Source organism: Fonsecaea erecta (genome assembly GCF_001651985.1).
Source record: "Fonsecaea erecta strain CBS 125763 chromosome Unknown Scaff1, whole genome shotgun sequence".
In the NCBI taxonomy this organism is placed as follows: Eukaryota; Fungi; Ascomycota; class Eurotiomycetes; order Chaetothyriales; family Herpotrichiellaceae; genus Fonsecaea; species Fonsecaea erecta.
In genome coordinates this window covers 4,225,279-4,252,242 of record NW_017387244.1, presented here as the reverse complement: position 1 = coordinate 4,252,242, position 26,964 = coordinate 4,225,279, and the positions used below count along the sequence as shown (strand labels likewise).

Sequence of the window (26,964 nt, the reverse complement as noted above, 5' to 3'; positions counted from 1 at the left end):
CATGCATTGGAGGGAGATAAGTGTTCATAGTCGCTCCGCAATATGCGCGAACCAAGTTGGAACTGCAGGGGAAAGAAAGAAACAAAGCAGAAAGCCCTTGCAACCACAATCGGCCCCCTGGGCTGATGGTTCTGCTCCTGTACCTCTTGTATGTGAGAATACAGACGAAGGAGGGAGGGCCATACATGCACATACAACCACTACCTGTTTGTGATGATGGACAGACGGTCCGAGTCCAGTCATCCATCTATCCACAAAATGGAAAACGTTACTCCTCCTCCTCTCCTTCTCTTCTCCTCTCTGATTCCTCACTTCTTGATTCGATACCAAAGTCCGAGGAGCATGGATTCGTCGTTAATCCCATGATTTGGCCCGCAAATGCAAGTCCTGCAGCAACGTGGGGAACCCGCTGATGGGGAGCGGCGCGGAGCAATTGTCGAGCCGCACGGCCAGGACCAGCAACTTGCTCTCGGACGACTCCTCGAGTCGGACAGGGACGCGGAACCGCTGGCCCGACCTGACCACCTTGTCCTTGATGGGGTGGAACACGGCAATCTCAGTCCAGGGGTCGTGCTGCAGCAAGGCCGAGGGGGTTGCTCGCGACATGGAGAGCTTCGTGTAGAAGAAGCCCTGGACGCGGGTGAGGAGACGGACCAGTTCGCCGCTGCCGTGGCGCAGACGCGAGCGGATCGTGCCATGGATCTCGGGTAAGCTCCCGTTGATGTGCCGTGTGCCTGTATGCGACAGGTTGTTGGACGCCGCGGCCTCCTCGGTGTGCGGCTCGAAGTAGAAGAGACTGGCCAGCAGGGCGTTGGCGGCGTCGTCGAGGCGGGCTTTCCATTCGGGCTCTCGCATCTGCCGCTGCACCATCTCCTCCAGCTTGCCCATCTTGTTCCAGTGCCACAGCGTAACCTTCTGCAGGTTCTCGTCGATGGGTGGGTTGAGCCGGTGCAGTCGGTCACGAATGCCGTCGGTCGCGCCACTGGCAATGAATTCTTGCCACTGGTTCTCCGAGTCCAGCTTGCTGTGGAATGTCCGGCAGATCTCCTCGAAGCCGCCGATGCGGATGGCTCTGGGGATCTTGACTTCTGAGTCCTGGATGCCCGTCCCGATAGAGACGAGAACATCGAGCGAAGGCGTGTGGTCGGGCCACAGCTTCCTGATCTCCTCGACCGCTCCGGGGGCCGGACAGTTCATGTACAACGCCCCATCGAAATACAGAATTCCTGTCTCTGCCTTTTTAAAGGGGGCTAAATAGAACGGGGCGGCTGCCGTAGCGAGCCCTGCCTCCCAGATTCGCATACCTTTGCTTTCGTCGTCTTCCCGCTCGAAGTCGCTGCTCGACGCCAAGTTGGGTCTGTTGTAGCTGGTGATGAGGTGTGCTCGTTTTCCAAACTCCTTCGTGGCGAACACAGCAACTCGGGTCGAACACTGGTGATGGCGAGTCCGTGCAGACCCGAAGAGACTTGTGTGAGCACCAAAGAACCGCTTCAACCCGTTTTCGAGCGGCGCCGAGTCAAACAAGGCTTGGTACAGGCCGAACGACATGACCACGCTCGTCACAAAGTGGCCAAGTCCAATCTTCGTCAGCAAACTGCCAGCCCGGGGGTGAGCAAATGTCGAGACTGCAAAGGACTTGAAGGCATCTGTCATGAGGCTTGTCTGTGTGTTTGCATCTCTGTCTCCCATCGCTAGGGCGAGTGCAATAATGCCACCTGAGAGAGAAGGGGGGTGTCAGTGTCAAAACATGTCCCACCGTCGAGAATCTATTCCCGGTACGACACTTACCTGTGCTAGTCCCGACGATGAGATCAAAATAGTCACGGAAGGGAATCTGCAAGTTCAGCCTCTTCTCCATCTCTCGGATAATGGCAAGCTCAATGATGCCTCGAATGCCACCTCCGTCCAGCGTCAGAAGACGGGCACCAGCGCATCGTGGTCGCTCCCTGATCAAATGCGAATAATTGTCGCCCATTCGGGCACTGCAGAGCGGGCACACTTCGAATGTCCAAGCGGATTCGAAGCTCTCGGAGGGCCGTCCCAGCTCTCGAACGCACTGAACACAGTATCCATGGCCACAATGCAGTACATTCTCCGGCACTGCCTGCAAGCAAGCCAGACAGGTAATGTTGCTGGTCATTGGAGTCCATTGCTTACAGTATTTTTGCATAACGGCCTGCCGTACTCTCGTGACCTTGCCAGGAGCGGGCTTGATCATGGACCGGTACCCTGTCCTGCCGTCGCTCGCGAAATTTTCATAATGCTCCAAGAATCTATGGCGAATCTCACTCACCAGATGTGGGTCCAACATATGCCTTGGGATGAGTTCCCCGTCCGCCCTCTTTTTAGAAGTAGACAAATGAAGGCGTTGGTGGGCAGTAGTTGGGCCATTTGTGCAAAGGTCGTTCTCCGAGAATCTATATCCACATTGCTGATATTTTTCTTGGTATTCTTGTATGGCACACTGACAGCGGTGAGCCAGTGAGAATGGTTCCTTATCGCCGTTGGTCATGCCGTCAAAGAGCCGTGCTGGGTCCACCACTATAGAGGCCCGTCAGTCCAGGGACGATAGCCAGGGAAGCCATTGTACTTCCTTACCGTGGGTGAGATTCCTCATGGACCAAACAACCAAGTTCAGAGAAATGATATCAGGTATCATGGCCCTGATTTTGCTCGAGGCGGGCGACTCAAACGCAAGTCGAAGGAAATTGGCAATATGATCAGAGAATGATTTGGGGTTGGGCTTGCTGATGCGTGCCACCTCGTTGAAATCGAATGCTTTCTCACTGGTGCGAAAGTGTTCGAAAGCCGAAAAGAGGATCTGCGAGAGGGAAGAGACATTGTACTTCATCCACCCTTTGGAACGCATATCGATCGCGCGCTGTGAGGCGTCGTCGATCTGCGTGCGTAGTTTCACGTATTGTGCGAACAATGTTTCGTCGCCTTGTTCCTCCATTTCGCTGACGTGTGGTATACAGCAGCAAATGATCTTGACGTACAATGCATCGTAGAGGTCCCGGTTTCGGTAGATGTGCTTGGTAAATCGATCTTGTTTGCTGTTGTAATCATTGACAAAGTCCTGCAGGACGGGCGACGTCTTCCATAGAAAATCCTGGCGGTCCAAAAACAACCTTTCAAGTAATTCATTATCGAGAAATTGCCGGCTATAGCCCAGGGCCCCATTGCGTACGATGACGAGGGTCTTCCGCGAAGGGTAATTGACCGAGTGAAGGACTGCTGTCGCCGCCCACTCGAGGGCTCTTACAAGCAGAAAGGTGATGTTTTGGTCCTCGTTGGTCACAAAAACAACAACATCGCTGACAGCATAGAGGAACCTTGCGTAGAACAGTTCAGTCCCTTGCTGTCCATCGCGAGCGTAACTGGCTGCGGCCACACGTGCCTTGTACAAAACGTTTGCCTCTGTGGCATCTTCATGGGCCGATGCTCTGCCCTGGTCTGTAGTGAAGCGTTCAGCATTTGTTTGAGCAGCCCCAGCGAAGAAGCCTTCGCAGTCGGCGAACAGAGTGAAGCTACTGGCATCCTCTTGCGATGTGCGTAAACTCGAGCCGTCCTTGTAGAGATGGACACCGAGGGTTGTTGGATCTGCTGCATGGTCGACATGGCCCGATCTGGTGACTGGCATCTCCTGTTGCGAAGATATGGCGGCCCTCAAAGTCTCCCACCGGCTCTGGTTCGTTGAAAGGTCGGAAATATCGTCGTCGTTGATCTTTGGCACATTGAGATTTCCCAGCAGGAGCATTGCCCTCACCAGCGTGGACTTTCCAACACCCGACTTGCCGATGAAGGACACAAATGTTGGGAATTTCGTGGCGGCCGATGAAGTTGGGTCAGCAATCGGTTCACACAGGGGACCAAATCTATCGTAGACGTAGAGGACGGGCTGGGAGTTGCGATGGCGAATGTTGAACCATCGCGTTGCTGCATTTTGTTCATGTAGCTGCCTCAGTGTTTCAGTTTCATCCTCCGAGTGAATGATATCTCTGACGAAGAAGTGCTGGACCGTCAAACCAATTGGGACGTGCGATGCTGCTAACTTTGAGCTCTTCGGGAGGTGGTCATCCCAGCAGTGGCCGTGGAACCTGCACTCCTTCAGATTGCAGCCATCTTTGTGGCAGTGGAGGGAGTAATAGTCCCGGCATTGTCTACTCTTGGAGCATCGCACTGCCCATTTCCAGGGGATTGGCCTGCCACAATGGCACTTGCATCCGGACATGACATCCTGAGAGGGGGATATTTCGCCTTGAGCTTCTGAGAGATTGCCGTGCCCGTTATCAAAGGGTCTTACCATTCTGGACAACTCGAGAGCGGTAGGCCAAATCTCCCTTTGAGCTTGTAGAGGATTGAGGTTGAATGCTGGAGCGGTAATCCTGGCTATCCCATAAGAGCACATGCAAGGTACTCAACAGACAACTGGGACACAGCCCGTGACCGAGGCAAATGGCAACGGCCATGGTCACACTTCCAGGCCAGAGCCTCATTCTTGTCGATCACTAGGCGCCAGGCAACCAGACAGGACTGTCACTGCGCCTCTGCCAAGTCAGAACACGAGCTTGGACTGGGTCGCGAACCAGGTTGACCTCAGGGTTGCCTCTTGCGAGCAGGTTTAACCCTTGACGCTGGCCGTTGATGAAGGATTTGTGGCTGGCTGAATAACCAGGCTCCCTCGCTAATGATCATCTGCCACTTCGTCGGGCTCTTTGGGAGGGAATTTGGTCTCGAAGGCGTCCTCTGGGACTTGGAAAAGGAGAGGCAAGTCCCATGTAATCCGGATCAGCGTCTTCTTGTTGCCCATTGCCATGCTTTGCTCCGGCAATAAGGTGACCGGTGAGGGCGCCTCGCTTAGAAATTCTCGTCCAGCCTGACAGCAGGTTAGACAGAAACGTCGTCCATCTGGATCACAGTCCCAATCACGCCGCTAGTACAGATCCATATTAGACCATGGGACTCGTGAGCTCCTGGAAAATCTCTTGGGGCTTGGAGAATACAAGCGAGCACATGGACGAGCCCCTGCTCCTTTTCCGTCTCGAAAAGTCCGAGAAAGCTCTTTTGCGTTGAAGCTCGTGGCTGGGATTGATTGCGCCTTATTGTTATTACCGTTACGTGCGTCGCATTTCCTCATGACCTAGATCCTTCCGTTGTGCAGTGCACCGCCCAACTTGAGTGTGGCATAGGGACCACTAGGCCTTCTCTTGGGCCAAACAATAATCCATCGGGGGTTGAGGCCCGTCTATGGGTCTCTTGAATTCGACATCAATACCTTCAACAGGGATTCACACCTCTTCCAGCGGTTTTCTTCGTTGGAACTGAGGCATGGCCTCATAAGTATCCGGGTAATGGTCAAATCTGTCGTTACGTGCAGGTCTTCCGGCGCCGATGACGACCTCGACAGACTTCATGACCACCCGGATCGCGAAGGTCATGGTGAAGGAATAGAAAAGGCATGCAATGATGTCCAATGCTTGGTCTCTGTTAATAGGTTAGTATGCACTCGCCCGGGCTCCTGCCAGAACGCAAACTGACCGGAATCGAGCTCCCATTGTTTTGTCAGTCAGCCTTGAGTACCCATCCAAACCAGTAGTCGCGTCACTGCCACAACCAGCGTCAGTAACACATCAATCACTGGGACCTTAGTCTGCTAGGGCTTACTTTGCGAAAAAGGCAGTAAGTAACATGCCCGTGGCTCCGCCGCCGGCGTGTACGGCGAATATAGCCAATTTGTCGGCCGGCAAAAGGTAATACATGATCATCCTCAAAATCTTGCAGATGATGGCCCCGATGATGCCGAAGACGGGGGCATATGTGACAGGAACCTGCATCATGTCAGTTGACGTTCAGGTAGGAGCCAAAAGGTCGCTCACGTATCCAGCGGCGGGTGTAACGGCCACCAGTCCAGCAATTACACCGTCACAGAACTCCTGTATTGACGGTATATGTGTCAAGGTGTCCGGTCTGGTAGATACCTTCTTGTCAAGGCCGCCCAGTCCCCAGTGAACGAGTAATCCGATTGTGCCTCCGGCACATGCGGCGGCCTGTGTTGCCAGGCATGCAGACACAGCGCGAAGGTTGGCCCCAAGTGCTGAACCGCCGTTGAAGCCAAACCAGCCGACCCAAAGCAAAGCAGTGCCCAATACCATGTGGTTGATGCTGTAAGGCAGACTCAACTCGCCGCGATCCACGCGAGCTCGCGGCCTCTGCACGGAATTTTGCGGCCCTGGAGCTCGAGCGTGTCCGTTCGCATTGTATCCTGTCCCTAGGGAATTTGTGCTCAGTTCGACGTGGTCTGGAGATGTCTGCTTCTCTATAGATAGCCATCTCCAGACCTTCCAAGTCTTCACATCGATTTTCACTGTTCGTCTTCGAAAGACGACCGTCGTCCGCCAATTTGCAGCATCGAATTGGGAGACGGCGGCGAGAGCAGCGACTGAGGAACCGGAACAGACATGCACTGCAGTACCACCGGCGAAATCCATTGCTCCTCTGAGCTTAGACCAGCCCAGAGGGTGCCATGTCCACCTGGCGACAGGACAATAAACGAGAGTTGTCCATAAGGTAATGAAAAGGATGTACCGTCCGGCGCGGGTTTTGCCTGCCGCTCCGCCAGAGACCAGACTTGCCCTGCAGACAAACATTAAATCCTCTTCGTGGACAACTTTTCGAGGGAGACTCACGTGAAACATGCGAACATGCCTTGGTAGAAGACATAGACCATCTCCGGAATTTTCGGGCCCGTCAGAACTAATGGGTTCGGACCTTGTATACCAACGGGTCGAGCGGCAACATCGATATAAGCATTTGCTTTGGTATCTCCACCATACCATGAGACACCGTGCAGCTCGGCCGCGTTGAATACCGCTGGAGAGAAAGCAAGGGCGTATCCCCACATATACCACTATCGATGATCAGACACGGCGACACTTCCGGAGGGGACTTGTTACACTCGAGACTTACCACGCATCCCACCACACCAGTAGTGATCAGGGGGAGCCGCACTAAGGTGAGCGTAAAATCCCGTTTCGAAACACCTGAGAAATGGAGACAGAGCCCGGGAATCATGAAGAAGACCAGAGCAGCTGCTACCATCATAAACCCGATATCGGCTCCCTAAGACCACGTCAGAAAACGAGATCCATGCTGCCACGGAGAACTTGCCTGAAAGTAGAGCTCTGGATGTGATTTCAACTCATCATATGTTACCGTTACGTTCAGTCGGGGGGCAGCTGGGACAGGTCCAAAGTTGAAAGCCTCTGTAGTCGCCATTTTTTGCTTCGGTCGCTGAAGGTGCAAGTAAGGGTGCATGTGGTGGCAGTAACAAGGCCAGGACAGCGCCTCATATATAATTCGGCGGCAAGTGTTCGGTAGCTCTCGTGGAGAAGAGTCCAAGCTCTGGGTTCATGGTGCCAATATTCGCCGGTCCTCCTTGGTCGGCCACTGCTCGTCAGTCTCATTCTATGTCATCCAGGACTCCAGCACGGCTGCCTCCTCGCTTCGTTATTGGGCGACATGCCTAGAGGGGGGCGGAGGCCAGCCTCTCGCAACTAGGCAAATACTTTGTCTCCACGGGTGATGCGCCTTGGTGAGTCCCAGGGAAAGCGGTTGGTCTTTTCGTCGAGTGAGCAGGGGGGGTTCCAGCCCAGAGCCTCAGTAAATGTCTCTCTGATGAAACTAGTCTTGTGGGACGATGCCGGCGTTAACATCAGCGTGGCGGAGAGGCGAAGCTTTTGCGAAGGACCCTTTGCCTGGCACTTTCGATGCCTTGCAGCTCTCTGCACGCCTCCTTTTCTGACAATCTGTGTCAAGCCACCAATCGGACTGGCGGCTCGAATCCCACGTCAGAGCCAATAGCACGGTCGCGAAGGGCTTTTGCAACCTGGAGGTGCATCCCCTCTCAATGCCAGTGGTTTGGTGGCCAACACCTCCATATTCATTAACCATCTCCCCCAGCGTCCCACAGGCTTGTCATCCTTATCTCGTCGCCTCCTATCACACGTACTTTTACCGAGTAGATATCTGTATGCCGTTAGCTTTTGATTTATCTTGTTCAGAAGGATGAATCTTGTGAACTACCACCCTGTCAGTGCCCAGCGGCAACAAGCGTACACCTTCAGAAGGCAAGGATGGCCCATGGGAGGATCTCCGTCGTTTGAGGAGGATTTGACAGAGTCGGACGGGAATGATCCACAAACTGTGCAGGAACTCACTGATCTCGTCCGAGGCCTTCGAACGGGGACCGTGAGAGGGCTGGAATACATCAGCACGTATCAATTACTCCACCGATGCATCGCCCATGGGGATCCTTCTCAACTGCTTCCACACAATGGTAGTGGCATGAGCGCCGGGTCTCTGAAGTATGTCATCAACCACTTGACCGCAGGAAACCACGCTCCAAATAGCCAGCACGAAGGCTTTCTGAAGTGGATAACTCAAATCTGCATCACGATCTGGGTGTATCGGTGTGACGGGGCAGACTGGCGGGAATTGAAACAGAGTGCTAGCGCTTTGATATTGAGCGACAACTTCACGCCCTCTATCAATGATGCGTCGTATCTTACGATCATCGCCTTCGTCCTCGGTGGGGATTTTGACCAGATGCTCGCCGAGTATATCGACGCAGTTGTGTGGAATTCCAAAGTCGAATTCACCTGCGAAATAGAACCGCTGCGAAAGATCATTAGCCGTGAGTGTTGTCTGCACTGCGTTCCCTTCCCTGACCATGGAAGACAGGCGCTAACAACTTGAAGGGGAGCGAAGAGCCTTGATTGAGTTCATGCATCTTAGTTTCTCGCGGGTCATGCAGAAGTTGGCGTACGACGGCGACAGACAACTCTTGGATTTGGGCTTGAAGCTCAATGCACGTCTCATACAACTCGGACTAGACCTAGGAAATCCCTTCGCGGGAACGCGGGACTTCGAGCGTGCTCAATATCCAGCAGCCTTTGAATCCACATTCCTAGGGGCGCTGAGGACGGCACAGGAAGCTTTGGGATTCAGGCACAATGCTAAATCAACGAATGGTGTCGATTTGCAAGAGTGGAACCCTGTGCCGAGAAGGTTTGGTAATGGCGGAGCACTCGCAGAAGCTATCGCAGACTTCTTCAAAGGGAGTAGGCACGAGTCTGCTCAGATTCATTTGGAGAATATTCTCAGGGAGGCAATGAGAGGGATAGCAGAGCGGAGGCTTAGGATTGTTGAGGCTGTGGAGGAGCTAAAGGAGACAAGAGACCAAAGAGACCGAAGAAGTGGACGAAGCGCCAGGTCGGAGGCAGATTCCCAAGCAGAAGACGAGCTTGACCCCCATGAAACAAACGGAACAGCGGAGATATGATATTGGTCAATCTTGTCCATGAAGGGGTAATGGGGGAAGGTACCTATCCAGTTGTTGCATGAGGTGTTCCGAGGCGAAAAAGGAAAGAAAACACAAAAGTCGGGGAGCTGGGATGGTGATACCAGTGTTTATATGTTTGGACATGTCGTTCCAAAGATCTCCATGCTGGCCCCTCAACTGCAGGGGCGCCTTGAATTCACAAACGTAATGAATATTCCAGAAGGAGCAAAAAATGATCAATGGAAATTGAGCACGGCGTGTCGAAGTATTTTTAATCCAGGGCGGGAAATTGCCAGAGGATAGCGACTCTGCGTCACCGTATCCGACTACCGTAGAGCAGATGGACATGTCCACGCCCAGTTTTCCTGAGCATTACAACATCAGCCACTGCTCTCGAGGACGTCAAGCAAGGCAGCTCGACCATCTTGGACTGAAAGAGGTGTGGAGGACAGCGGGCTGACCCCGTTTACCCAGTCAGGATATCCAGGCCGTTTGGTCGGAAGTTCTGCGGAGTCAAGTCAAGGCTCGTCAAGGACAGGTTTGGTATGAGCTCCGTCGAAAAACTTTTGAGTAAGCAGAGCTGCAGCTACACTGACATTGAGGCTGTCGATATCCCCAACAGCAGGTCTAGCATTGGGGATTCCCGCCACGCCATCCATCATTGTTCGCATGAAGTCTCGAATGCCGACCTCTTCATTACCGAGAATCAAGACGCAGGGATGACTCGAGAGCGCACCCGCAACATCCAATGCTTTCTTGCCCTTCTGCTGCATGATCCGCCGCATCATCCCGTCGTCGGTTTCCGGTGCATCAGCAGCGAAGAACTTCCATCCATTTTTCCGCGAATCCCTGATAAATTCTCTCTCGTTCTTCACATGGAGAATGGGCATGTACTCAAAGGCCCCGGCGGACGCCTTGACACTGTTGGTGGATATAGGGGCAGTGCCGTGCTCGAGGATGAGAATAGCATCAACACCGAGGAACCAAGCCGACCGCACAATGGCACCGAAATTGCCGGTGTCAGTGATACAGTCAAGCAAGAGCATGAAAGGATACCGATGGGAGGGTCGGACAGACTGGATTGTTGCGATGTTTTCAGACGCACCAAACACGGTGTTGATTTCTCGATCCTCTTCGGACGCCCATCCGACCGTCACACCGATAGGATCTGACGGTTTGGTCACGGATAACAAGCTTGTTACAGGAAGTTTCGGAATTGGAGAGGCCTCTAGAATCCAGCCATTATGTGGTCGTCCATCCGATGCTTTGGCAAACACGCCTTGCCAACGAGGTCCTGACACTGCCGTGACAGCTACCCCAGCCTTTTCAGCGAGGCCGTGGATTTGCTTGTGTATCTGGATCTGCTGTGGAGATTCTTTGGGCTGGAGGGCTTTGGCTCTCTTCGACTGTTTGTCGTAGCCTGGAGGAAGAAGTCGATAGAGCTTGTGGAGCTTCCGTCGCTGAGCTTTGAGAGCAGACAGGACGGAAAATGTGCCGTAAAGAAACTCTGATCCTGCTGTCGTATAGGGGATTGAAGCTGGAACTCCGTGGTCAGAGCGTGCGGGTTTTATGCTGTTTACATCTTGCCCTGGTTGTACAGTCCTGGGTCCCCTGAGTCTCTTCTGGCCTCTTCGCCTTTCTTCGCCTGGTATGATCACCACCTTTTTCTCTCCAACATCCTCGCCTGTGTTCAAAATATCTGACGGACCATCCTGATCTTGCTGAGGGCGCGTAGTAGGCTGTGCATAATGGTTTTCTAGCCTGTTCCTGCTTTGCTGACCTCTCCGAATGCCCTTTTCGATTGCGCCGGTCAAGGAAATGAATCGTGCAGGTTGGGACCAACGGACAGGTCTGATCGCAAAAGCGGCAGGGCAAACATAGCGAGTGGATTGTAGCATTCACGGCTGGGTTGACGCTTGGGAGGCCGCTGTCAATCGAGTTGCGGTAATGAAGGGGAGAAAGTTAAGCTTGTTTGGAGAAAATGGAATTTCAGTTTAGTTTTGGTTGACTTGTAATTAACGCGCAGCGCGTGTGCACGGTTCACTACTTTCTATGACTGCGATTCCCCACCACACTCTCATTCTTCCTGTCAAACCTACCTTGAGCAATGCACGATAGCAAAACCTTTGAGTGCCTCTGCTTCTCTATATATCACATGTTTGACTCGTTGAACCCACCCGTCGTCGAACTCGGCCGATTCTGGGGACTTGACAGACTCGAAAGACTGGACGGGCTCGACGAAGCCGGCTTTTCAGATTCGCCGGACAGTCTCCCTCCCTGCCCGCAGAGCTATACCGATAGATGGAGGACATAGCTGAATGGTTGGACAAACCACCAGAAAAGCCAAGCAGGGCCGAAGAGCCTGTGGAAGATGCTATCACTTTACAATCAGATGGACTGAGTCTACAGACACCACTGACTATCTCGGACGAGTCTAGCGAGGCGGAAGATGTTTTGCACGACAATGGGTACGCGCTTCAGAAAGACTCGAGCAACGATGCCTTCGTGGAACAGTCAGTCTCGCACCAAGAAATTGGGAGTGATGATGATTTGTCCGTCAGCCCATTTCAAAGGCCCTTCTATATCCACGTCCCCAAGTTGTCAGAAGAGGAGAAGAAAACGTACGACTACCTGCCAGGTCATTTCGTTGTCGAGAAGGTACTCTCTGAGCATGGAAAAAACACCTATGTTGTTAGGCTTGAGAGTGGTGAGGAGAGTATTGTAAGTCTGCCCCCTTCCATGACTTGGACCGCACTTTGATACGACCTCTACTCGAACCCTGCTCTCCTTTCTGCTTCTCACACACTTAGCTTTCCTTGTCTCTTGGGCTTCCACTCCTATCTCTTCTATCATTCTCTCTAATACATTGCCACCGCATTTCTTTCCCTGTGAATCTACCTACTGCTGACATGCCTTCCCTTCCCTCAAGGTCTCTGCACGGGAACTTCGAGGCCTTGACAACGGCTCCGATGCATTGGTGGAGTTTGAAGCCAGCATTGCCTCAGGCAGAAGCAGACGCGCTCCACGGGAAAACTCGGTCATGGTAAACTGGACGGAAATAGCTCTATCAGAGTCGGAAGAGGAACCAGACTCTAAGAGACGTCGTAAACGAGTAGACGACAGTGAGGCCTCTGCAGGAGATGAGGCAAGGGGTCTGGTGGAGGCGGACAACGAGAGTTTCTCAGATGAAGGTCACGGGGAGCACAGACGCTCAGCAAGACTCAGCAAACTACGAAAGTCAACATATTCAGAACAAGAACTCTTCGACCTTGAATACAGTTCTGACGCCCATCCAGCAAAGAAGCACGGAAGACCACAGCGGTCCACGAGATGGTCTACGCGAGGGATTGCGCGTCCGGTGCGCCGCCGGAGGTTCATACACGACTCGTCTTCGGAAGAGGAGTTGTTTACAAAGGCACGGCGATCCGAGCGAACAAAGTCCAGGCCGAAACGCAGCATGCGAGAGCGTCAAGAGGATGAGATCTCAAGCTATGAGGAAGAGAAGGCAGGCCCGAAGGTTGTCAGCACGAAGGAGCACTTCAGCCGGATTCCCGAAAATGATCCTTTTAGGAGAAGACATCGGCAAGAGTGTGACACTTGCTACTTCAAGGGAGACGATAATGTCAAAGGGCCCTTGATATTCTGTCAGGGTTGCACGAACTCGTACCACAAAGTCTGCCTTGGGTTCCGTGGCACCAGAGATCATCTGGTCACAAAAGTTGGCGAGGGTCTGTTCGTCCTGCAATGTAGGCGTTGCATAGGACTTGCCCACGAAAAGGATAAATTGGCACCTCATCAGGGATGTTGCTCGGGCTGCCATGAGCTAGGGGAACTATCGAAACCGTTGCGTGGTCGTTTGACCACTCGTCAAGAGCAATTGCAGAGAGAAGAGAATGGAGGAAAAGACCCGATCACCATTGTCGAATCTAAACTACTCAACAATGTGGGCAACGTGATGTTCAGATGCTCGCAATGTGCACGTGCGTGGCATATGCATCATCTTCCCGCGCGCAAGACAGCACATTCCCTTACCGAGGACGACGAGGAAGAGGATACGGTAGACGAAACGCAACTGGCCCAGAAACGCTTCGAACACTACCACCGGTCATGGATTTGCAAAGACTGCGTGGAGAATCAACAACAAATTGACACTCTTGTGGCATGGCGGCCTGTTGATCTTGACAACTACGTATCAGGAACTACTGTGATCGAGATACCGGAAGACGACAAGGAGTACCTGATTAAATGGAAAACAAAATCTTATTTTCGGACCACATGGATGGCAGCAACCTGGGTCTGGGGTATCGCCACAGTACCTATGCGCATGGCTTTCTGCAAAAAACCGGAGAATCAGCTGCCAAAAATGACTACCGCTGATGCGATTCCGGAGGACGTTTTCCGAGTCGATATCGTTTTCGACGTGCGCTACTCGAGCGTTGTACGCAACAGTACCAAGGAGATAGACCTCGCGCGCGTCAAAGAGGTTGACTTGGCATTTGTCAAATATAAGGGCCTTGGCTACGAAGACGCTATTTGGGAGAAGCCGCCTGCATACGCAGACACCGAGCGATGGTCCGATTTCGAAGTGGCGTACGAAGATTATGTGATGAAGTTGCACATGTCGATACCTCCTCAAACAACGTTGAGGCGCCATCTGACGCACATCCGAACGTTGGACTTTGAGACTAATCTTATCAAAAAGAAGCAACCATCTATCGTAACCGGAGGAGAATTGATGCGGTACCAGTTGGAAGGTCTGAACTGGCTTCTCTATCAATGGTTAACAAATCAAAATGCCATTCTGGCGGATGAAATGGGGCTGGGCAAGACCATTCAGCTCGTGGCTTTCTTTGCTGCCCTGGTCCAGGATCATAAATGCTGGCCTTTTCTTGTGGTAGTTCCCAACTCCACGTGCCCCAATTGGCGACGCGAGATCAAAAAGTGGGCGCCGTCTCTCAGAGTTGTCACATACTACGGATCTTCTGTGGCCAGGAAGCTGACGCACGACTATGAATTATTCCCCAAGGATAAGGAGGAAGACTCCCATGGACCACCGAAGAAGAGATCCGGCGAGGTCAAAGACATCAAAGCGCATATCGTGGTCGCTTCCTACGAGTCGATTGCTGAGGAGAAAACTCGGAAAAGTTTGATGAGGGTTCCCTGGCAAGCCCTTGTCGTCGACGAAGGACAGCGATTGAAGAGTGACCGGACACAAATCTACGGGGTCCTGTCAAAATTTCGCTTCCCGTTTAAAGTGCTGTTGACGGGCACACCCCTTCAGAACAATGCTCGGGAGCTCTTCAATCTTTTGCAGTTCCTCGACAAGAGCATCAGTGCCGCCGATCTTGAAGTCAAGTATGCCGACCTCACTCAGGACAACGTTCCTGAACTGCACGCTACGCTCCGAAAATTCTTTCTCCGACGCACCAAGGCACAGGTGTTGACATTCCTCCCTCCGATGGCCCAGATCATTGTGCCGGTCACCATGTCAACCGTCCAGAAAAAGGTCTACAAGTCCGTTTTGGCCAAGAACCCAGAGCTGATGAAGTCCATTTTCGTCCGTGACAGCAACATCCCACAGAAGGATAGATACAATCTGAACAACATCCTGATGCAGCTGCGCAAATGCCTGTGTCACCCCTTTGTCTACAGCCGTGAGATTGAGGAAAGAGCCGTTGATGGTGTGGTGTTGTACCGCAATTTGGTCGATGCGTCCTCCAAGTTGCAGCTGCTCTCCATTATGCTTCCCAAGCTTCAAGAACGCGGACACCGAGTGCTCATGTTCTCACAGTTTCTGGACAACCTGGATATTCTGGAAGATTTCCTTGACGGGCTCGGGTTGCAACACCGCCGGCTTGACGGACAAATTTCTGCGGCAGAGAAACAAAAGCGGATTGACGAGTTCAATGCACCAAACTCGCCTTACTTTGCCTTTCTGCTATCAACGCGAGCAGGTGGGGTGGGAATCAATCTCGCCAGTGCCGACACGGTCATCATTCTCGATCCAGATTTCAACCCGCACCAGGACATCCAAGCACTTTCCCGAGCGCACCGCATTGGTCAAAAGGAGAAAGTGCTAGTCTTCCAACTCATGACTCGAGACAGCGTGGAAGAGAAGATTATACAGATCGGTCGAAAGAAGATGTTGCTGGACCATGTGTTGATCGAGCGCATGGACAAGGATGACGATGCAGGGGAGGATTTGGAGTCGATCCTTCGGCACGGTGCCGAAGCCCTGTTCCAAGACGACAGTGGTGCCGACGATATTATCTACGACTCGGCGTCCATCGATCGTCTCCTTGATCGGACGCAGATCGAAAACACCAAGATCGACAAGGAGAAGTCTGCCGAGTCGCAGTTCAGCTTCGCGCGAATCTGGGCAAATGACAAATCTTCACTGGAAGAGGATTTGCCGGACCGGACAGGTCAGAATACCCCCAACACAGGGATCTGGGACAAGATATTGCAGGAGCGTGAGCGACAGTTTGCCGAGGAGCAAGCCAGGAAAGCTCAGGCGTTTGGTCGAGGCAAGCGAAAGCGACAGGTCAGATCTCGAATCCCGAGACAGAACGGGAACGTATCAGAGACTAACGTGATTAGAATGTCGACTACGGTCTCGGCGAGGGCGAGAAGGAGGAACCCGCCTCGACGAAGGCCAAACGTGGCGTCCAGGCGGCCGACTCTGACTTCGAAATCCCAGAGGAACAGTCCGAGGATGAACAGGTCACGGAGACGGAAGCGGAAGCGGGGTCCCAGTCACGACGTAAAGTTCAAGGTAAGAAAGCCCAACGCAGTCCGCAAAGTCGTTGATACTGATAAGACATTCATAGTCCGGCCCTTCCGACGGGTACGAGTTCCCCTGGGACCTGCACCGCATTTCAATGGAGACGAAGCATTTGACTATGGACCGGTCCAACAGATGCCGGCGGTGCACCATTGCTCTGCGTGCAATGAGCAGCACCCTATGGGTTGGTGTCGGTTCAAATTGGCGGGCGTTGAATACTGCGGGCTATGTGGGATTGCCCACCTGGGGTATTCGCGGACGTGTCCGCATCTGAACAATGAGACTCAGGTCATGACCTTGCTGCAGACGCTCAAGGAGAGTATCGAAAGTCGTGACATCGTCGATGAAGCCACGCGATACCTGCGCACAGTGAGAGGGGATCTAGCGAAGAGCAAACGGGCTCGAGAACGCAAAGAACAAGAGAGTCAAGGGCAACAATATCCGCCAGCGCAGCGATATCCTCCTGCCCAACAGCAGCAGCAACCGCCACAGAACGCTAGACAACAAACATGAAGAAACGTACTATGATCTTGGGGCTTCTACGATGTGCGGGAATGACGCAAGCCACGAGATTCTGGTGTTGAGTATTGTGAGCAGACAACATTCGCGTCTCGGAGGATGGGCCAGATACTTGAGGTACTGGGAACGGGAAAAGGGCAAACTTCTCTATCAAAAGAGAAACATACAAGCACGGATAGGTGCGAACAGTGATACCCTCAGATAGTTGAAGCTATTCTAATCGAGAGATGCCGTTGGAAAAACCGGGCGAGGTGGATACTAGGAGCGATTGGGGGCTGGTCTCTATGATTGTTTGTATACGAGGTACGTGTCCTCACTCTACAGAACCCTATGAGGCTATGACTGGGCTTGATACTCTGTACCCAGACCGAAGCCGCAGGAGAAAGGGGAGCTGGGCAGCCGATGAAACGCGAGATGTAACGGGGGCCCATTGTGAAGCAGATCGACCGCCGTTGGTATGTTTCCAATTGCGGAAAGCAGCAAAGCCGAGAGCCGAATGCGAGACACGATGACGTTGTCTCCGAGTGCTAACTCCTTCTGGTTAGGCTGAGAGGGTGAAGAGATTGAGGAGGAGTTGAGCAATCTGGGGGGGACCGTGATCATAATAATAATAACAACAATAATAAAAACAACAATAACAACCATCAGCAAGGCAGAGTTCTGTGTCTGTGTGTGTGGGTGAATCAGCCTCGTCAAGGAGCCGTCCTTAGCGATTGCTTTGTTGTTTGGGGCTCGTTTGGTGCTGCAGCAATTTCAATTTCCTTTGACCACGAGCTGCTGCGCCTCCGCACGCGCAAGCCCAAGGAAGATCACTGGGTGACCATGATTGGCGGGTGGTCAGGGGCCAGCTCCTAATTCCGTTTAGTGCCCGTGCCAATGGCGTTGCTTGGCAAGGATCTGGCATCTTCGGACATCCCTGATTCCCTGAGCTCTGGTCTCCTGCCTCCTTCTCTCCCGGCCTCTCCTCCCTGCCCCCCCTGCCTACTTGCGCCTCCTAAACCCCCAAAACGGGACCCCCCTCCCCAATCATTCGCGCCCAACTGCCCTATCGACTCTCGCCGACGCAACCCTATTCATCCTTCGTCCTCCCCCAAACCAAGACACTGCTACCCGTAAACAGACACGCAACCAGGTACCAAGCGGAGTGCCGTAGTGCCGCAGAGTCCACCAACCCGATCAACTCCGGTTACAGCTCTGGGCCTACCAGCCCCAGGGCCCGTTGAGGTTGTGGGCTCCACGCGGTTCTAGCGGAGCATCAGAGCCATCTCCTGTTCACATCCTGCGTGTCAAATCTCGCAGCTCATCCTGTTCCAGCCCGTCGTCACCACTCAACTCTCCTTCTTCAATCATCCACGCTCGCTATTCACCCTCGACACCCGCCACTCGTACTCGACATCCAACTCGGCCTTCAGATCTCATTGACATTTCTTTGTCACTGCGAGACTTAGACGGTAGCGACGACGACGACGACGACGACGACGACGAACGCTCGCTCTAGAGTTTCCACTCATTCCAATTCCCGGTTTTTTTCCCACCCCATCCAACCTCCTTTGCAGATCCCCATGACACAACCGACCACCACCCTCCTCGAATAACTCTTCCTGCCATCATCGAGCGCAACACTGAAGAATAAATCATAATTCCTCTCGATACATTACCCTAGTCATCCGACTGCTGGAGATTTTCGCCCTGGTTGGCGCCCTGAAGTCTCTCTCATCCGCCGGTCTCTCTTCCACCTCACAAACAACCGCGTCCCGTCGCAGACGCCAACTGCGACCTCTCCTCAAGATGCGATTGCAAATGTCGCTCTCCTACCTCCTCTCCCTCTTGACCGCCATTTCATTATCCCCTCTCGCCCTCGCCGAAAACATCATCGAATCCAACTCGCTAAATTCTTGCAAGAGTGGCTCCAATTTCACAGCAACCCTGTTCAATGTGGCATACACGCCTGGTAACAGCAGCATCGGGATCAACATTAATGGTGTCTCGTCCATAGTAGGGAATGTATCGGCACAGCTGGAGGTTATTGCCTATGGATTCACCATTCTCAACGAGACTCTCGACCCGTGTTCCATGGGTTTGGCGGGCTTTTGCCCCATGCAGACCGGTCAACTCGACATCCAGACGAACATCGATGTCCCGAAGGATGTTGCTAAACAAGTTCCTGGAATCGCCTACAGCGTGCCCGATCTGGACGGCGTGGTTCGTGTCTACGTCACCTCTCTCGACACGGGCGCGGTGATTGCTTGCATGGAAGCGGATCTCTCCAACACCAAAAGCGTGTACCATCCCGCTGTCGGCTGGGCCACGGCCGTTATTGCCGGTCTGGGTCTCGTTGCTGCTGGGTTGACCTCTGGCCTCGGTCATCCCAACACGGCCGCGCACGTTGCTGCCAACGCCGTGTCGCTTTTTGGCTTTTTCCAAGCCCAGGCTGTGATTGGCATGACCTCTGTCACGATGCCTCCGATCGTGCAATCCTGGACCCAGAACTTCCAGTGGAGTATGGGTATCATTCGTGTAGGATTTCTACAGTCTATTGCAACGTGGTATCAGCGGGCGACGGGCGGCACCCCAACCACCTACCTTTCCACGCTCAGCACATTTTCGGTCCAGGTGCAGAAACGCGCCATCAAACGCTCTCTGGACGTGATGACGACCTTCGCCGCCAATAACCTGCGCTATTTGGCCAAGCGTCAGAGCTCTGCCACCACGACCACCGTCGCGAACGTCAAGGTCGTTCGTGGGATCGACAGGGTCGGTTTCAGGGCCGGGATCGAACAGACCAACATCTTCATGACGGGTCTGATCTTTTTCGTCTTCATTCTGTTCCTCGTTGCCGTGTTGGTCGCTCTTACCAAGGTCATCCTTGACGGCTGTGCCAAGGCAGGTTGGATGAAGTCTGATAAATTCCTCGAGTTCCGAAATGGCTGGAAAATTGTCATCAAGGGTATTCTTTTCCGATTGGTGAGTCCTGATGATCCCACGTAAGGCATCCGGTTGCTGACTGGTACACTGCAGGTTCTTCTCGGTTTCGTGCAAATGTCGGTCCTCTGCTTATGGGAATTGGTCGAACGAGACTCGGCGGCTGAGGTTGTCTTGGCTCTAATTGTCTTCATCTCCATGGCTGTCGCCTTGGCGTGGGCATCCTTCAAGGTCATTCAGCTCGCAAAGAAATCGGTCGCCATGCACAAGAACCCGGCCTACATTCTCTACTCTGACCCTGAATGCCTCAACAAGTGGGGATTCCTCTACGTGCAGTACCGTGCCACCGCATACTACTTTGTGGTTCCTCTCCTCGGCTACATTCTGATCAAGGCCATCTTCATCGCTTTTGCGCAGAAATCGCCCGTCGCCCAAGCCGTGGGCCTGGTCATTGTCGAGGCGGTGGCGCTGATCGCTATCAGCATCCTCCGGCCCTTCATGGACAAGAAGACCAACATCTTTAACATCTCCATCGCCTCGGTCAACTTCCTCAACGCCATCTTCCTCCTTGTCTTCTCCAATGCATTCGGACAGCCAGAGATGGTCTCGGGCGTGATGGGCGTTATTTTCGCCTTCTACAACGTGGTCTTCGCGGCCGTCCTCCTGATCCTGGTGCTCATTGCGTCCATCTACGCCATTGCGTCCAAGAACCCCGAAGTTCGGTATCAGCCCATGCGTGATGACCGAGGAAGCTTCATCAAGTCCCAAGCAGCACTGACGACCGAATTGGACGCCCTTGGTGCTACCGCGCGAGGAGATGGCAAGAATGCGTACACCAACGACAAGGGATATGATGATGACGCTTCTTTCTCCAGCGAGTCGCTGAAACATCAATCTGACATTTCACAACGACCCATGTCCCAAAACCACGCCGCCAACCCTCAACAAGACTACAACACGCCCATGTATCCCAGCGACCAGCCGGGACGACGCGGTCCCCCGCAGTCGTACGAACAACGACAGATGTCCAACCAAGGCTACGGGGCTGGCGGTGACTACGGGTACGGTGGGCGGCCGAACACGACGTCCTCTCAGCCATCGTACGATCGAAGCATGAGCAGTCTCGCCAGTGGTGGCTACGGGGCCCCGCCTCCTCGTTCCGCGCAGAGCAGTTATCCTCCACAACAAGTCTTCCGGCAGCAAAACAACGCCAGTCCCTGGCAACGAGGGGCAGGATATGAGTGACTACACTCGGGCCAAGCAAATGTAGTCGGAGATGGAAGTGAACAGAGAGCGGAAACGCACCAGCATCTCAATCCCAATGTGAGCCAAGATCGACGGGGCCGGCTCGAGATGAGCGATATGAAGCTGGAAAGCGGATACTGGGATCGAGACTGGTGGACCCGTGAGTATGCTAAGGGCTAGACTCGCTCCCGCTGGCGGAAGTCCTTCGCGACGTAGACAAAGGAGGGACGACATGCCCAGTGTCGGAAAGGGGTCACCATGTGATGAGACATGACACTGATATTTTTGCTGCATCCACCGACCGTCACCAACTGCATCTTGCGGGCTTTGAATCATGGCCCATTTTGTCACTGATTTTTCAGGTTATGGCCATTAGAGCTGTGAAAGACTTTGAGCATCGAGGGGGCATATCCAGGGCGGTGCATAACAAGGAGCATCCCAACGGCGTTCATATGTTATCCTGGGGTTTTTTTATGTACAAGTACTCCCGTACCAAGATGAAAAGAAGAAGAATAAGATCCAAATCATAACCACAGATGGTTACACTTCAAGAATCAGTCATTGTAGGCGGGAATATGATATACTCGGACAGCACTCGGCAACCTCCCGTCGTAATTAACATTGTATGTAGTATGACAGCTCGACGCCACTGTGTGACTTCGCCACCGCCAGCATCAGCCTGTGCAAAGGAGAGGTTTCGAATTCATCTCCTCTCCTCTTTTGAACTTATTCTTTTTCTTTTGGTGCATAGTCTTGCAATAAATACTTCAGGTTGCCTGTGAAGGGCAGAAGCCCCAGAATATTTCCAGGATGACTGTTTGACAGACGCAACAACAACAACAACAACAACAACAATATGGACCTGGGGTTTTCGTATCTCCCCCTGAAACCCGGGGAGATCAGGGTATTGAAACCTCTTCGTCGATCGCCCGGGGCATTGCTATCGTTCGAGATCGTCCATGTAGCCCTTCTTTCGCAGCCGGGCTACGTCGCTCTGTCCTACACCTGGGGCCGTCCGGACACCAGGCACCACATCTCTCTCAGTGGCCAGACGTTCCCGATCCGGCCAAACCTCAACGACGCGCTCCAGCAGATTCACAGCTCCAGCTCCAAAATAGTGACTGACTACCTGTGGGTGGACGCGATCTGCATCAACCAGGGGACGGACGACGCGGCGCTGGCGGAACGCAGCATCCAGATCACGCTCATGAAGCAGATCTACGAGCAGGCCACGAACGTCCTGGTCTGGCTGGGCGCGCCCGTTGACGACAAGGCCAACCGGCTGGCCTTCCCGATGATGCGGTACTTTGTGAAGCTGCACCGCGAGGGGATCAGAAAAGCACGTCCGTTCCGTCCGGCGTGGTGGCCACGCAAGATTCGATCCAGCGGCGAAGACGTCGCCGACTTCTTGCGGACAGTTCCTGTCGCGGGCGACAAGAGGATCTTCGACAGCGTGCCCGGCTCGCAGACGCACCGGGGATGGCAAGGCATCGTGGCCCTGTGGGAGAGTCCCTGGTGGATGCGCACCTGGGTGTTCCAGGAGGCTACCGTCCCAGAGCCGTACAAGCTGAAGTTCATCGCGGGCGTCGCCGTGATTCCGCCCACGTATAAGGTGAAGTTTCTGAGTGGCGACCAGCAGGCCGGTTGGTCTGAGCTGGTCACCTCGTTGACGGTCGCGACGAGCATCCTGTCGTCGACCCCGGGGTTGGCGTCTTCTACTTCTGCTTCTCTCCTCGCCGGACCCGTGGCCCGCGCCAGAGACCGGGCCTTGAAGCTGATGAGGTTCCGCGAGCGTCGCGTCCAGCACGCTTCGGGGTCGTTCCTCGAGGTGCTGGACATGTTTCGCCATACTGAGTGTGCCGACCCCCGTGACAAGGTCTACGCGCCCATGTACTTGGCTCCCGATGATGATGTGCGACATCACATCCGCCCCGACTACGCGCGCCAGACGGTGCTCGACGTCTACGCCGATGTCGTGCGCTATTGTCTTGCCCAAGGATCTGGTAACGAGCTGGATTTCCTGGGCAATGTGCTGTGGCTGGGCCAGAAGTCGGCCGAGGTCGAGACTCCCCAGGGCGTCAAGTCGACGCTGCCGTCCTGGGTGCCTAACTTCTCGACCCGGCTGAGTCTGGTCCCCCTGCCCAAGTACCTCTGTGTCCCGGAGAATGTGCACCAACGGGCCGTTGTCTTCAACGACACCCGCGGTTTGCCTAACCACAATCTGCCCCGGGTGCCGTGCTATTGTCCTCTGGACGACGAGGAAGACCAGCATTTGAGATTGTCCACGAAACCTCGCATTCAGAACGACAACACCAACACCACCCTCCTCGTCAGCGGCGTGCCCGTCGACATCCTCAAAGACATCATCCCCAACACAGGCCCAGACCTCGAGGCTGTCCGCACCGTCGCCCGAACCAAATCCCACCAGTGGGCCACGGAGATGCACTCCAAGTACGCCGCCACGGGGGAGAGCTACGTGGACGCACTGAACCGTACGCTCTCGCTGGACGTGATGTACGACGACCTAGGCCGGGCGTCGCGGCGCGGGGGCAAGCTGGACTTTGCGTTCCTGAGGCGCGCCCGTGCCGAGCTGTCGCTGGCCGAGTACCGCGCCCAGCTCAACATGCGCGCCGCGCGGGACAATGCGTCGGTCGGGCGCGACATCGGGCGAAGTCAGTGCGATTTACTGCTCATGATACCCAACACGGCCGCGGTGGGGGACACGATCTGGGCCCTGCGTGGTGGGAGGGGGTTGTATCTCTTGCGACCTGTTGTTCTCGTCCACGAAGACGACAGTGGAGAAGGGCCGGATAGGTACAGAGTCATTGGCGAATGCTACGCCCACGGCCTGATGGACGGGGAGATCTCGCGGAGGGTGCGGATGGGCGAGGCGCGCTTTGAAAATATCGCTATTATATGACCCCTTGACCCTTGCCTGGAGACCTTTAATGACACGAAGGAGCGGCCATTGTATATTGGATCTACTGTATATCATTATATTGCATTATGAACGACCGTTATCAGGCGAGGAACGGGTTACCACTCATCGACCCGCCCCCTTCGAAGCCAAACACCTGCGACAAGTCCCAGTCGAGCATGGAGTCAATCAGCTGCGTGCCTTCCTCCTCCTCCTCCTCCTCCTCCTCCTCTTCTTCTTCTTCTTCTTCTTTTCCCCCCATAATGCTCCACGCAGTCGAAGCCACGGGGAGTGCTGCAACCTCTCTGTTCACCAGGTTGCTTTCACCGTCTGGCCCTGCTGCTCCTGGCTGGGATCCAGCCCACGACGACGACGACAGGCCATCCATCTCTGTGAAGGACACGGCGGCAGCCTCAGTGGTGCTGGGCCGAGATGGGTGGTGCTGGTGCGGTGTCCGCGACATGTGAGCAGATCTGCCCTGCTGTCCCGGTTTGGACTGCGGTAGCGAAGCCAGCTGCTGATCTTGCACGATCGAGTCGTGGGGGCCGACGTGCTCAGACTTCATCGACCGCACGATGCTGCAGAAGTCGTCCGCGATCTGGACCATGCGACTCATGGGATTGTCGGGTGGGATGTCGTGCAGCATGGTCAAGATGTCCTCGACGGCGCGGTAAAACACTCGGCGATCTCCTCGACTACTACTACCGCCCACATCCCATCTCTGCTGCTGCTGCTGCTGCTGGTGGCGGGTGTCGAGACACGCCAGGGCCAACACCATGCCGCACTGGTATAGGAGCACGCCGTCGAGCCCGACCACGACGTCCCTGGTGGGGAACAATCCCCGTCCCCACAGGTGCTGGGCCAGGCGCCACGAGTCCAGCGCCGCCGTGATGCAGACGTCGCCGAAGAACCGGGTCAAGGTCGAGGTCGCGGTGTCAGTGTCTGGTACTCCTCCTGCTCGGCGGGTCTGCACCAGGCGCAGGTAGAAGGGCCGTGTCAGCAGCAGCTTCGCGTGCTGGTAGCGTAGCTGCAGCGTGACCAGCTGCCGGAAGTGGCTCGGGTAGACGTGCCGCTGGTTCGAGACGTCGAATCTCAGGAACACCGGCAAGGCCTCGTACCATGCATCCAGCTCGTCCAGGTGTCGACGTGCCATCTGTTCGTCTCCCACGCTACTACACCCTTTGCTTGCCTGTGACTTGCGGATCCGGTCGACAATGCGCGCCAGGTGTATGTCATACGTGACGAGTCCGGGCGGTCGATGGTATCCTTCATCCAGAATGGAGTCCGTCGGCAGATCGCTGGTCGTTTCATGCTCGTCGATGGCACTCGGCCGCCCAAAAAGGGCGCTGTTGTACTGCTCAAAGATGTACAGGGACCACCACGCGCGCTTTCTCAACTCCCGGTCCACGGCCGTCGACAGGACAACGCTCTTCTGCTGCTGTTTGACGAGGATCTCGTCGCTCCGGTGCATCCCCAGGCTGACGGCCATCCGGATGCTACAGCCCATCATGATCCACGACGCGTTGCGCTGGTGCGTGGTGTTGAGGTACAGCGCGAGGAGGGCCAGTGCCTGCACGCTTTGGAGAGTTGCACACTGGATCAGCCGTACCACGTTCCCCAGCGCCATCTCCACGAGCCGCAGCTGGAGGGTTTGCCATGGTCTTCCGGCAACGGAAGCTGAAGCGGTCTTGTCAGCTGTTGTCGATGTCGAGACGAGATATTTACAGCCAAAGGCGAGCACGAGGAGACAACAGGTCAACCATCCCACGTCCTGCAACTCCAAGTCTGACGGGATGGTCCACAGCCGTTCAAGCGCGCTCTGGAATAGAGGACGATGGAACAAGGTCATGTTGGGATGGACGTGCACGAAGAACAATTCCACTAGGTGTTCCACCTGATCTCGAGCCGGCAAGATGTCGACGAGCCTGGGGGGCGTGTGGGGCATTACAGGGGACGTGAAGGAGTGGACGTCGACGGAAACATCATCATCATCGTCGTCGTCGTCACTATCATCAACATCAGCCACGTCTTCCAGACACGACGGAGGTATCGTATCTCTGTGGCTTTGTGTGCCCGTCACCCTGGCCGCAGAAGGCTCTTCCATTGTGCAGCAGTAGTTGTCGTCCACGAACTTCTGGCGCAGCCGGCGCTGCTTGGGCTGGAGCTTGTCCAGGTTCTGGGTCGCGGTGGAGATCAGATGCTCCCGTAGCTGCATCACAAAGGCCATCGAGCTGGAGGGGCCGAAGTAGCACAGCGTCCCCGAGGAATTCTGGAGGATTCGTTCACAGCAGTTCCTCTTCCCATTCCCTGTCGACAATGGTGATAGTGATGATGATGATGATGATGATGTTGTTGCTGCTACTGCTGCTGCTGGAATAGAAGGCAGCTCCGACGGCGTCAGCACAAAGTTGCCACGCTCGCTGTGCGATACACATGAAGGCTGGTGGTGATGGTTCTCAAGAACCGGACCCGAGGTCGAAGAGGACGAAGCAAGACCACATTGCACGGTCGCACCGTTCGCCGTCAGGGACATCTTGTGTCCAGCAACGAAGCGAATCTGCACACGGCTTCTCTCCAGACATTCGGCAAGGTTTGCAAGCTCGTTGCCGTCCGCCAATGTCACCTCGGGGAACAGCCTGTCGACGAGTTGCTCCAGGAGAACATGGCGCCGAGAAGACATGTTCTCGTCCACCGCCAGAAGAGGCTGAGCAGCAACAGCAGCAGCAGCCAAAGATGGCCGTTTACGGGGAATCGTCGTGACGCACGGCACGGCGTGCTCTGCGCACAGCTCGCACGTCGTCGCGGTGGCCGAGGCCGAGGAGGAACGACCACCGCGCACGCATCGCCGCCGCCGCTTCTTGCACCGGTCGCAGCTGACGACGGCGCGCTTGCGCAGGTCCGGCGGGATGCGGCGCGGGCTTGGGTTGGCACTGGCGCGGGAGCCGGAGATGGAGGTGGAGGTGAAGGTGGAGGTGGTGGTGGAGTTGAGGCTGACGCTGAAGCTGGGAGTCGTCGTCCATTCCATCGTCTGGCTGGTCTATCGATACCTTGGCCGTAGCGAATGGATTGTGTCAATTGATCGTCGGGGATAGGAATTGTAAGTCAAGGCTATGATGTTTTGACGCAGAGGGAATATTCAGATTGCATGTATGTATGCATTATCCAGCTGAATGGATGGCCGTATGGGGTCCAATTGGACTTTGCCCTGTCAGATCTGACTACATAATACGTACG

The 26,964-nt window shown here is 54.6% G+C and overlaps 8 protein-coding genes across 8 annotated transcripts; 4 read left to right on the top strand and 4 right to left on the bottom strand.

Moving 5' to 3' along the window:
- Positions 1-354: 354 nt before the first annotated feature.
- On the bottom strand, positions 355-4,190 carry AYL99_01502 (hypothetical protein; the record flags this gene model as incomplete). The annotated part of the gene is made up of 4 exons (XM_018833018.1): positions 355-1,715; positions 1,789-2,541; positions 2,599-4,100; positions 4,168-4,190. The coding sequence occupies 4 exons, from the start codon at positions 4,188-4,190 to the stop codon at positions 355-357; spliced, it is 3,639 nt and encodes a 1,212-aa protein (XP_018698897.1).
- A 497-nt stretch (positions 4,191-4,687) lies between these two features.
- Positions 4,688-7,278, bottom strand: AYL99_01501 (hypothetical protein; the record flags this gene model as incomplete). Its single annotated transcript, XM_018833017.1, has 8 exons — positions 4,688-4,879; positions 5,298-5,487; positions 5,542-5,607; positions 5,668-5,831; positions 5,880-6,636; positions 6,690-6,910; positions 6,970-7,122; positions 7,222-7,278. The coding sequence occupies 8 exons, from the start codon at positions 7,276-7,278 to the stop codon at positions 4,688-4,690; spliced, it is 1,800 nt and encodes a 599-aa protein (XP_018698896.1).
- Positions 7,279-8,067: 789 nt separating this feature from the next.
- On the top strand, positions 8,068-9,343 carry AYL99_01500 (hypothetical protein; the record flags this gene model as incomplete). Its single annotated transcript, XM_018833016.1, has 2 exons — positions 8,068-8,695; positions 8,760-9,343. The coding sequence occupies 2 exons, from the start codon at positions 8,068-8,070 to the stop codon at positions 9,341-9,343; spliced, it is 1,212 nt and encodes a 403-aa protein (XP_018698895.1).
- A 518-nt stretch (positions 9,344-9,861) lies between these two features.
- On the bottom strand, positions 9,862-11,241 carry AYL99_01499 (hypothetical protein; the record flags this gene model as incomplete). The annotated part of the gene is made up of 1 exon (XM_018833015.1): positions 9,862-11,241. One exon carries the CDS (start codon positions 11,239-11,241, stop codon positions 9,862-9,864), a length of 1,380 nt encoding a protein of 459 aa, XP_018698894.1.
- A 403-nt stretch (positions 11,242-11,644) lies between these two features.
- AYL99_01498 (hypothetical protein) lies at positions 11,645-16,640 on the top strand (the record flags this gene model as incomplete). The annotated part of the gene is made up of 4 exons (XM_018833014.1): positions 11,645-12,064; positions 12,273-15,887; positions 15,944-16,118; positions 16,174-16,640. 4 exons carry the CDS (start codon positions 11,645-11,647, stop codon positions 16,638-16,640), a joined length of 4,677 nt encoding a protein of 1,558 aa, XP_018698893.1.
- Positions 16,641-18,434: 1,794 nt separating this feature from the next.
- Positions 18,435-20,813, top strand: AYL99_01497 (hypothetical protein; the record flags this gene model as incomplete). Its single annotated transcript, XM_018833013.1, has 2 exons — positions 18,435-19,610; positions 19,665-20,813. 2 exons carry the CDS (start codon positions 18,435-18,437, stop codon positions 20,811-20,813), a joined length of 2,325 nt encoding a protein of 774 aa, XP_018698892.1.
- Positions 20,814-21,669: 856 nt separating this feature from the next.
- Positions 21,670-23,733, top strand: AYL99_01496 (hypothetical protein; the record flags this gene model as incomplete). The annotated part of the gene is made up of 1 exon (XM_018833012.1): positions 21,670-23,733. The coding sequence occupies one exon, from the start codon at positions 21,670-21,672 to the stop codon at positions 23,731-23,733; it is 2,064 nt and encodes a 687-aa protein (XP_018698891.1).
- A 100-nt stretch (positions 23,734-23,833) lies between these two features.
- On the bottom strand, positions 23,834-26,755 carry AYL99_01495 (hypothetical protein; the record flags this gene model as incomplete). Its single annotated transcript, XM_018833011.1, has 1 exon — positions 23,834-26,755. The coding sequence occupies one exon, from the start codon at positions 26,753-26,755 to the stop codon at positions 23,834-23,836; it is 2,922 nt and encodes a 973-aa protein (XP_018698890.1).
- Positions 26,756-26,964: the final 209 nt, after the last annotated feature.